The sequence below is a fragment of the Pterocles gutturalis genome, unplaced genomic scaffold, assembly GCF_000699245.1.
Source record: "Pterocles gutturalis isolate BGI_N339 unplaced genomic scaffold, ASM69924v1 scaffold10395, whole genome shotgun sequence".
Classification (NCBI taxonomy): domain Eukaryota; kingdom Metazoa; phylum Chordata; class Aves; order Pterocliformes; family Pteroclidae; genus Pterocles; species Pterocles gutturalis.
The window spans coordinates 116,106-127,619 of record NW_010138393.1 but is presented as its reverse complement, the minus strand read 5'-3'; the positions used below and the strand labels follow the sequence as shown (position 1 = coordinate 127,619).

General features: G+C 43.4%; 1 protein-coding gene across 1 annotated transcript in view; it reads left to right on the top strand.

Moving 5' to 3' along the window:
- Positions 1–11,514, top strand: part of HMBOX1 (homeobox containing 1) — a 59,853-nt gene that overhangs the window by 6,602 nt on the left and 41,737 nt on the right. Inside the window, exons 2-3 of the mRNA XM_010082990.1 lie at positions 7,176–7,655; positions 9,570–9,655. Coding sequence (XP_010081292.1) covers positions 7,176–7,655; positions 9,570–9,655 — 566 coding nt within the window. The remainder of the gene's footprint in view (positions 1–7,175; positions 7,656–9,569; positions 9,656–11,514) is intronic.

Below are 11,514 nucleotides of genomic sequence, written 5' to 3'. Positions count from 1 at the left end.
GGGTACAGGAGAGGTGGGGGGGCTCTGGATCAGGGGGTGCAGGGACAGGATGGGGGGGAACGGTTTGAAGCTGGAAGAGGGGAGATGGAGATGAGATGTGAGGAAGAAATGTTTCCCTGTGCGGGGGGTGAGGCAGTGGCCCAGGGTGCCCAGAGAAGCTGTGGATGCCCCATCCCTGGAGGGGTTCAAGGCCAGGCTGGATGAGGCTTTGGGCAACCTGGGCTGGTGGGAGGTGTCCCTGCCCATGTCAGGGGGTGGGACTGGGTGGGCTTTAAGGTCCCTTCCCACCCAAACCATCCTCTGGTTTTGTGTTTTTAACAGCTGGAGGACATCTGTCTCCACAGCGGGTCTGATGGCATTTCTCACTAGTACTATGTGCACATACACACAGGAAAAAAACTGGCAGGCTGAGGAGTTCAAGCTGTGAGAAAGACTGGGATAGTTAAAACGCTTGTTGAGTTAAGCAGTTGTAGAAGGTAGTTTTTTTGCTGTATGCTTTGGGATCACCTGCTTCAGCTGAAAAGCCACAACGTTGCCTTGTGATTTTGTTCTTCCATTTAAAGGGCAAGATTGTTCAATGACACCAAGAACACGCATGTTATGTTGTAAAAAATGATGGTGCTATGAAAGATAAGATTATAAATTCTGGTGACACTGTGAAGAGGACAGTGTAGTGCTGTTGGGGTCCCACCCTGCACCAGCAGTATACGCTGTATGTCAAAGAAGGGTAGAAGTTGGCATCTCTCCCCATCCTCTTTGCCACAGTTGATGTGACTTTATCAGAATCGTTTTTAAACCAATTACCAGACCTAGGATCCTGTTCTGAACACTTTGGCTCTAGCCCACATCCATATTATGCAGATTATATCAAATATAGGTCTAATATCAAAAAGCACAACTGATTTTGGAAGTCTTGAGCTTTGCAGAGGTTATTAAAGCAGGGAATTTGAATGGAAATTTGGAGAAGGACCTCTGCAGAAGATGATCTCTCAGTGATGCTAGGATACTTCCTGCTTACTACTTCATGTACAGTGAGTAGAAGAGTGGAAAAAAATGATTTCTTGTGATCATTTAGAGTCCAGAGCCGTTTTCTCAAGCGTTGGAGGTGTTAAGACTCATGTCTGGCCCTATTCCCAAATGGGTAATTTAATTGCATTGAACTTCTGCAAGTTCAATTGGACGTGGTCTTAGCTTGTAGCTGTTTTTATGGGATTATTCTGCTGTGTTCCGTCACCTAGAAAGTTAGTGTCGGGTAAATGATTCTTCTATCTCTGTGGGCTTGGGCTATGATAGTAGGTGAGAAAACCTTGCTGCGTTTTTCCTTACTTTTCTCTATGAGATGCAGGGAAGATAGTGGAAGAGAACATCTCTGTATCTGGCCAGGTACCCCCACTCAACATCGGTACTTTCAAAGTGGGGAGGAATCCCCTATCTAAAGGGTGAAATTCATACAAAAAAGAGGTTAAATAAGTCTTGGTGGTATGACAGTTATGCCCCTAAACAGCCTTCGCTCCAGAAGGTGGTGTTAGAAGTGAAAAAGGATGATGCTGCATCTGGCTGGTTGAGACCTGCTGGATATTTTATATCTGTGCATTTGAGAGGGAAAGTCAGTTCTTTTTTATTTAGCTCCTTATGGCCTCCCTTCAATCTGATATTCAGGTACCTCGGGTTCCTTTTGGATGAGCCACGAAAGATAAGCATGAAGTTTGTGTGCTTTACAGATACCAAGAGGCAGTAAGTGGAATTGGGCCATCTTACTTGAGATGTGACTGCCAACTTAATGTAAGAAATGTAAATAAGTTTGATATTTTAAGCTACCTTTTTCTGTCAGGTTCAAAATAAACTTCATTCATTTTAAGGGCCAGATTCAGTTGTTTAAAGATCAGTCAATTTTATTTTGGGCTTAATTAGTACTTTGCAAAGGTCTTGCTTTCAAAATCTGGGGGAGAAAAATGCATGGCAGTTCCCTTGGTTGGTGCTTTTTTTTCTAATATCTCCCTAAGGAAATTTGACAGCCCATGGTAACTGGTGAGAGTTTTTGTAACCGGTCAGATCCAGCATGTGATTCTTAAGCTAAGATCTGCTAGTGGTGAGGATATTTTGCTACGTTGGCAGGAAAGTTTGCCGAAGTTTGACCACAGCAAAGCAGCAGGTCACAGTCTTTGTTCTCAGGAAAAGTGTTTGCGATCTTGTTTGATCCTGCACACCCTCCATCATTCTGCTTGCCCCTGTCGTACTTTGCATCTTGTTACTTTTGCAGTTGATTGCATTTCACAAGGAAAAAGAGGGGGGAAGCAAATTAAATTATAGCTAGCTGGAGGAGTTCAGGAGGATAAGAGGCTCTTAGAGCAATATGGGGGGGATGAAGTCGTAGAGAATATCCATTAATTAATGAGGTGAATGAAATTATGATGATTCTAAAATGGCTGATTTACTTAACTGCTTTATGAATTGATCTTTAAATAGGGTAAGCTTATTTAAATATTTTTAAAAAGGGAAATAACTGAAGCCCTGCTAGACTAGCAATTCTAAATAATGTTACTGTAGTTATTCATTAAAAAGCAGTAGATAGTTGGTGATGTTGGAACCTGGTCAATAATACTAAGTTTTGCAATATTTGTTTTGGGTTTTTAATGGAAAATTCCCAGTTCCTGCAGTTATTTTCAGTACATAAAACTCACTCAGAAGCATTGTTTCTAGATCTCATGGTTATGTAGAAAAGCACATGAAGAAAGAGGGGCTTCTTGCAAGGACATGTAGTGATGTGACAAGGGGGAACGGTTTGAAGCTGGAAGAGGGGAGATGGAGATGAGATGTGAGGAAGAAATATTTTCCTGTGCAGGGGGTGAGGCAGTGGCCCAGGGTGCCCAGAGAAGCTGTGGATGCCCCATCCCTGGAGGGGTTCAAGGCCAGGCTGGATGAGGATTTGGGCAACCTGGGCTGGTGGGAGGGGTCCCTGCCCATGGCAGGTTCCTTCCAACCCAAACCCTTGTGTCATTCTATGAAAAGGTGATCAGGAGTTCAAAATCAAGAAGACCAATAAGAAGTATGTCAGATGTAATACATGCTGTCTATGGAAGTATAAGCAAGGCAGCTTTTATATCTTTATGTGACATTTGTGAGACCAGCAGTGAGATACTGTATGTAATTTTGGTGTTTATATCTTCTGTAACACTGAAGAATTATACAGAAGTTGTCTGAAAGGGTTGGGGGGCTAGAAGAATACCTTGCATGGACAGACAAACTGCTGGGATCATTGACATTGATTTTGGTTTTTTTTTTTCAAACTGTCAAGAATTTTCCAATGATTGCATTAAACACAGTATAATTGCTTTAATCTGATAGTAGGCTTGCTGCTCTTAGATTACTTTCTGCAAGCCTTTTAGTAGTAGTCCACAGATAAACAGGACTCTCTGGAATATAAGTTGGAAGCCATTGAATATCTTACTTTCACAGCAGAGCATGACCTTGTCATAGAATGGTTTTGGGTTGGAAGAGACCTTCACGATCGTCCAGTGCCACCCCCTGCCATGGGCAGGGACACCTCCCACCAGCCCAGGTTGCCCAAAGCCTCATCCAGCCTGGCCTTGAACCCCTCCAGGGATGGGGCATCCACAGCTTCTCTGGGCAACCTGGGCCACTGCCTCACGACCCTCACACCAAAAAATGTCTTCCCAATATCTGATCTAAAGTCCCCTCTTTCAGCTTAAAAATGTTCCCTCTCATCCCATCTCAACCCCCTGATCCAGAGCCCCCCCATCTCTCCTGTAGCCCCCTTTCAGCACTGGAAGGTGCTGGAAGGTCTCCCTGGAGCCTTCTCTTCTCCAGGCTGCACACCCCCAACTCTCTCAGCCTGTCCTCGCACGGGAGCTGCTCCAGCCTCGGACCATCTTGTCCAGCATCCCTTCTATACCTGTGCAATTGGAATTACTGCACACACACAGCAGATCCCCGCTGCATCAAAGTAGGACAAGCTGGAGGCCAGATCGCTTTCTCATGTACAGCCATGTATGACAGCAGGTGAACCATTTCTCTTGCATCTAAGAACACCGCAGTTCATGATGTGTAATTCACTAATAATTCACTAAAGGATACTTAAGATTCACTAAAGGATTATGTTTAATTGCCTAAGATCTAGAAGGTGAGGCCTGACATATTAGACAAATTAGGGGTCACACCCAGATTTTAAACGGAATGACTGGCCATGGCAACAAACTGCTGCAGGAGATGGTAAGTTCTGTGTTGCTTTGACATTTTTGAAGCCATCTGGAAAGTCACGCTTTTGTCAGATGCGAGTTTTTTGGTTCATGGAGCTGGAAGGACAAAAGTTTTGGGTTTCTAGGTCTGTGACAAACTGGAGATTAAGCTAGATAATCTAAAGTATGTTTTGGTATTAAACATCCAAGAGTCAATAAAGTAGGAATTTTGAGTAGAGTGGGTGGAGGTTCTGGTTCATTAGATTCTCCGGTTTGACAAAGTACTTGGGCACGTGAAACTTGGTGTTGATAGAAAAATGACCCAGGAAATAGTGACATTAGAAATAGAGGTAAAAAATGACAAAAATGGATTTATCTTTAAGGAGGGGCACGCCAGCTTATCTAGTGAAAACCATCTTAAGGCCAGATGTTTAAGAAGAGGTTTTAGATTTGAAAACCATGCTCCTTGGTGCTGCTGTGGGGGCTTTCAGACTGTACAGAAGGTTGTGATGTCAGTCAGTGAATTAGTGTGATGCTTCTCACAAAGCTTGGAGGAAAGAATTGAGCAGCCCTGCCTCCCCCAGCGCAGAGGTCAAACCTAGAACACCGTGTCTGTTCCCAAGTGCTCTTTGTCAAGCTCTGAATGTCTCGGTCTGAGATGCGACTTCCAAATGTTGGTTGTTACAATTCCAGTCAGTTGCTAGTCTACTGCTGCATTGGCTACCGTGCCCTCCTTTTAGTAGAATAATCTGGGTGCTTGTCTTAAATTTAAAATGGTTTGTACGTTTTCAGTAATCAATTGTCTAGAGGACAGCACATTCCTCTTGGACTGAAGCACTTACACGGCTGTAGTCCGTCCGTCTTCTCCCATAGTCATTTTCTTGGATGGGAGTCAGCCCCTTGCATTGTCCTCCTGCTTCCTTCTCCCACATACACACTGTTGAAACAACAAAAAGGGCTCAGTATTTGCTTGATGAGGCCAAAGATAGGAGCTTCTTCTCACTTCCCTATTTTCCAGGCTGCAAATCCCATTTTTGTGGATTTATGCATCCTGACTTTGTAGCACCGTGTCTGTACAGCTGCACTCTAGCTACAGCTCTACTAAGCAAGCCAGTTCTCGGTGCTGTTCTTCAGCCCCCAAGGCCACTTGGCCACATCCACACTACCAGACATTCTTAGCCTTGAGACCGAGTGGCTGTATCCAAGCAGAGTGTTTGTGGTTTCAGCTCCATGCAAGATCTTGAAAAAAAGCCTACGAATTGGTCAGGAGTGCACTGGTTGTGCTGGACCAAAACTGTACCAAAAGCAATTACAGTGATATAATCATGGTGCGGATGACTGAGATGCTACGGTGCCTCTTCCCTGGGCACTATTTTATTTATTGGTATTGACATGGCGATACCCTCTGACTTGAGGATAGACCTGTTCCTGTGGCCTAGGCAGGTCTGCGTTGTGAGATGTTCCTCCTGCTACACTCCCAAAACTTACAGGCTTGGTTTGCTTTACTGTGACTCATGTATCTGAAAAAAGACTAAAAGCAGCAAGTGACAAAAGTTTTGTCGCTCTATGGCTCCTGTTGGGGTCTTCCTCTGTGCCGGTGCAGAATTGTAAATGAGGAATGATCTTCAAAATTTGTGGAGAGAGATAGGCAGCCTTGTCCCTGGAAGGTCTAGCATAATCGTGATAGCCGTCATCCCTCTTTTGGTTTTCACAGGGTCCTTGGAATTCTTCCTTGACTTTCCTGCCACTGCTGTTTGTCTACTCCTGCTCGTAGGGATTGTACATTAGCTCTGTCATGTCTCCTGGAGTTTGAGTGATCTCTTCACCCTGCTCTCCTGCAGGAATTGTAATAAACCCTTGACTCATTAAAAGATTCGCAAGAAGGATGGAAAATGCCTTCATCTCTTTGCCAAGTTCTGTCTGCCCTCCATCTGCCATGCCACCTTCTCAAGATCTTGAGTTCTGAAGGAGGTGATCTTGTCAATTGAATGCCATTTGGATCATTCGTGAGGAGACTTGGGAAGGAAAAGAGATTAACAGAGCATATTGTGGTGGTTTGGTTTTTATTTTTTCAGTTCAATTTCTGGGCTTTGCAAATACATACGATGTTCATTGTTGTGGCACCTTGGGAAGTTTAGAAGTTAAAAATACTGCTGATGAGCCACCATGATGATTGAGTTACACAAGAAGCCTGCCTTTGGAGGGGAAAAGGCAGTAGACTTATTTCTTTCAATGAAAGCTCACTAATAATTGGATGTGCTGCACTTTCCTTGTTAGGGCAGGCGATCTGTGACAACATCCTAAGTTCAAAAGTTGCTAACTTCAGAAACCAAACTTCAGAAATGGAACTTCAGTTAAATCAACTTTGGTCCTACAGGCCACTAGAATTTCCACTAGGTGTGTTTTTATCTTCTTTTTTTTCAAGGTAGCAACAAAAAGTTAGGGCAGCTTGAGCTCTTTGTACTTAAGATTTAAAAGAGTTAAGATTCATAAATCTCATGTTGTAACTGGTTAAAACTTCTCCAGGAAAACTCAAGCCTCTAGCCTTGACCTAACAGGTTTGGAATCTGGGGTTTCTGTCTGGTGGATACGTAGAAATGGGCAAAATTTTGCCTGAAATCAAGTTGCAGTCTTAATTACTGAGCAACCACTGTCTCTGTGTAGCAGAGGTTTATGAAAAGCAGAAGGGTACTAACTGCGTGGTTATTGTAGAAGGTGCAGGGAATGCTGGTAGAAGAGAGAAATGCTGTTTGAGCTCTTCAAAGAAAATGATCACTTCTGCCACACAGTGAGACTAGCACTCACGGGAGGTTGCCTGCTGAGCTTGTTTGGAGGTGGACTGTTGGGCTGCCATCTCTGTTGTGTGTGACTTAAGTGTTGGACCAGAATTGGATCTTTCCTGCGTGTAAAGTACTTCCCATGTAGCACAGAGAACTATTGAACTGAAGTGTTTGCTTTTACATTTTACCTTGTTTTTAGTCTGCTGGAAACCATGTCTCACTACACAGACGAACCAAGATTTACCATAGAGCAGATAGACCTGCTTCAGCGCCTCAGACGTACAGGAATGACCAGACATGAAATCCTCCACGCGCTGGAAACCTTGGATCGTCTTGATCAAGAGCATAGTGACAAATTTGGAAGAAGGTCTAGCTACGGAGGTGGTTCTTACAGCAACAGTACCAACAATGTCCCAGCATCTTCCTCTACAGCCACAGCTTCAACACAGACCCAGCATTCTGGGATGTCCCCATCACCGAGCAACAGTTACGACACCTCCCCACAGCCTTGCACTACTAATCAGAATGGGAGGGAGAGTAACGAGAGGTTGTCTGCCTTCAACGGGAAGATGTCACCTACCCGCTACCCACTTGCAAACAGCTTGGCTCAAAGGTCATACAGTTTTGAAGCTTCTGAAGAGGACTTGGACATTGATGACAAAGTGGAGGAACTCATGAGGTTAGTAGAAGTCTTTGTGAAAAGTCTGGAAAGTCAGAGTGAGAATTCCATCAGAAATCTGCAATTTGGAGGAGTGTGCTGGTAGTGATAGGTATTACCAAAAAAGCAGGAACTGTTAGACAGCTCTGCCCTAATGGTCACTCTCTCAGTACTCCTCACCTGCCTCTAGTCTTGTGTAGACCTCCCTTAGCCTTGTGTGGGTATCCCACAGGCTGGTTTACTGTTGGAATATGTTTTCCCATGCTGCACCAAATATTGAAATTCTTGTTAGTGCACTAAATTTCCACCCTACTCTTATTCAGGAGACTTCTGACTGAGTGTCAATTCACAACTCCTCTTCATACCAGTTGTATTTCCTTCCATATATAGTGGGCGTAGGGAATCTGCTTGGTTAATTAATGCTTTCTGCGGGGATCTGTTTAGAGTTTGTGGCAGGAGCTGACTCCCTCTGGGATTTGCATAGCCTGCAGATCAGCAGAGGAAAGTACAAATAATAAAGAAAAGCAGAAGTCTTCAGTAAGAGCCAGTTGGGTGGTAGGGTTTTTTTTCCAGACTGACCTTCCTTTACTTTTAGCTGCTTCCTTTTCAGCATTATGGCGAAGATTAAAGGAGGGGATTATGCCACTGAGGATGAAAGTCAGAGTCAGTGGGCTTGATAGCAAAAAGAAATGAGAGGAAAGGCCAAATGTCCCAAGCCAATTTTGGTCATAATATTGAAGTGTCTTTTTTTCCCCGAAATAGCAACATTTGTGGAGTATCTACAAGAGAACTAGATTCCATGAGCTCCAGGATGAAAATATGTTTGAAGTAGTTTGGAGATTTAGGGTAAAGGTGTGGCTTTTGGGGGAGAGATGAGTAAGAAAAGCCGATCAACCTCATTTGTTGTCGGCTGCAGGATAATGGAATAATGCAGGAAGGCAGTGAGTATAGCAGTATGCAGGAGTTCAATTGCTGAAGTTTAATCGTTCCTTGGAGTTTTAGGTTCCTATGCAATGAGTCTCAGGTAATGCTTTTAGTGCTTATTTAAACTGAAACTACTTTTATTTGCAGGCATATGGTGGATGAGTGTTGGGTACAGAAATAAAAATGAACCCACAACATAGGATTTATTTTGCACTTACATTTGCAAGCTTGAATCTGCCCTGAACGCTGCTGGGGCAGGAGGGGAGAACGGGAAGGGGAATTACCAAATAATAAAGCCTTATAAAGTCTGGTTTTAATTGTCTGCACTTTCCAGGGAGGAAGGGAGGAAGAGGAGGGAAAAGTACATGTTTACTGCGATTGAAATTTGCTGCATATCACAGTCCCTGTGCAACCTCCACGTTATTTTCTTTTTAGCACAGTGTTAGTCCCTTCTGAACTATCTTTGCACACCTTGTAAGAGTCATACAAAGGCTTTAAATAACTGGCACTTGTTCATTCAGTGCAAGCTGTGGACTAAGGAGGTAGGGGTGGGGGGATAGAGGCTGCAAAATCTTTTCTCCTTTGGGTCTTTTCTTTGAAAGGCTGGAGAAGGTCTGTGTATGTATATTCATTTGTGTAGCTAACCATGCAGACCCTGCTATCCTTTATTTTTTATTTTTGTGCCTCATTTTTATGACTGAGGTTTTTATGCTGGTATGAGAGATTTATTCATCCCCGTGTAATGAAACTTTGTACATTCCATATGGCAGTGCTGTACCTAATATGAATTATATAGGACGTGAGTCATCCATTCGCCTGCTAGGGTACTTTGATCAAACGTGACACTTGTTAAAAGAAGTGTCCACCGGTGAGGCACTTTGACTGTTTTAATGCCTGCCTTCCCCATTCCTAGTCCCCTAAATAAAGGAAATAAAGCCATTTTACATCTTCAAAGTGCACTTCGGTCTGTCCGTCTTTTTGTGTGTTCTTTTGGTTTTTTTGTTTTGGTAGGAGGGACAGCAGTGTGATAAAGGAGGAAATCAAAGCCTTCCTAGCCAACCGGAGAATTTCCCAAGCAGTTGTTGCACAGGTAACAGGTAAGAGCTCGAGGAGTCCTTTCTTCATTTTGGGGAACTGTGTCTAACTGCCTGTCTGTGCATGGTGCAGATGTTGGAATATTGCTTAGCTTTCTGCATTGCAGTGCAGATCTGTCAGCTTAGTCATGATAATGTATGCCTTTGATTTAAGACCCATTGTCCCGCACATCATGGCACTTCCCCAGTGAATCACTTTTTCTTTTTTTGCTTTCTTTTTTTGTGGCTTGTGCTAGCAGATTTTATTTTACAGCATTATAATAAGCCCAAAGTTTATATCTTGAAATGAAAATGGTTTTCCTTAATTCTTAAATTGTTTGTTGAGTGCAGCAAATAGATGTGTATCTGCATCTCTATGTATGGAGAGAGAGAGAGATAATATGTATTTATATTATAACATGTATATGAAAAGTCAGGAGACATCTATAGCTGGTATCACTATATCCAGAAGTCAGACTGTGGTAGTTTGGAGTTTTTTGATCACTTGCCTTTGAGTCACGATTAATGAAAATCAGATGGGAGGTTGAGAGGATGACCATATGAGCTTAGATTTTACCTAGAAGGTGAAGTAGTTCTCTTCTTGCTCTCTGCCTTCTACCTTTTCTCGGTCACATTCAGGACCAGTGAACAGACTGCAGTGATACCCCTTCTTCCTTGGGTGCGTTTCCAGAGGTTTACACAAGTAACAAAGTCTTACTGCTCCTCCATGGGGTGGGGTGCTGTTAGTTCTCCTTTACAGGCTCACACTGCCTCTCTGGAACAGCGTAACTGGTAGCGTATTTAGGCTGAAGACTTGATGGTAAAATACAGATAGCTCAATCCCGTGTTGTAACATTTATTCATTTTTAAACCCAAGCTTGAATAAAGATCTTGAAATAGCTTGTTTTTAAGGTTCCTTGATGACTAAGGAATGCCAAACCAGCAGGAGGGAGGTTGCTCTTTTATGGTATTTCCAGTATTTGAAATGTCACAAGAACCCATCTGTCTGGGAGATCTGGGTTTGCAGACATGCTGGCGGTTGAGGTGGGCAGGCAGAAACGGGTGTTTGAGCCTTGGAGACAGGAATTCCTTCCGCGTCTCCAACGCTTCTCTGTGATCTTGGGCAAAATTACTTGTCCTTCTCTGGTTTCCATTTCATCTGTAAAATAATGAGATTAACATTTTGTGTAACTCTGGGAATGTTATTAGCCTTATCAGATGCTAGCGCTACTCCAAAAATTAAATGCTAAGCCTAGTGCTTAAATTGTACCCAAACTGTGAAATTTTTGTAGTTAGTCACTCATCTACTCTTCCCTAGTCCTTGCCTGAACATAGTCCTGGAGTAGCCCGTCTCTGAATTAACCTCTGTATAGCTTCGTATGAGGGCAAAAACCAGAAAAGCTTCTGACTCCATGACTGAGCCTGAAGGTTCCTGCCTCCTTCATGTCTACCAGCAAGTCAAACTAGCTTCCCCTTCAAGAGGAGTAATGCAAACAGAAAAAAATTGCAGAAGGAGAGTATTTCCAAATCAAGTCAGTATTTATTTTTTTTCATTTTGGTCAGTGGGACTATTGCATGAAGGGCTGGCTGTTGGATCAGAATCTCCATGCCAAATCTGAGACGGAATCCGTATCAGTAAAAGCAACTGATTCAGCTAGCCAGGTGTCTCGGAGCACGTCTCAATACCCCTGCAGGCAGGCTGTAGCAAAGTCAAGACCAGTCTCTTCACACCTGTCATTTTGCTCCTTCCATCCTCAATCTGCTGTCTTGGATTTCAGCTCGTAGAATCATTAAGTTGGCATTTAGCCTTTGGGAGCTTTTACTGGCTTTGTTAGGCTGTTCCTCCTGTGAGTAAACGATACCATCCACTTCTTGCACAGTTG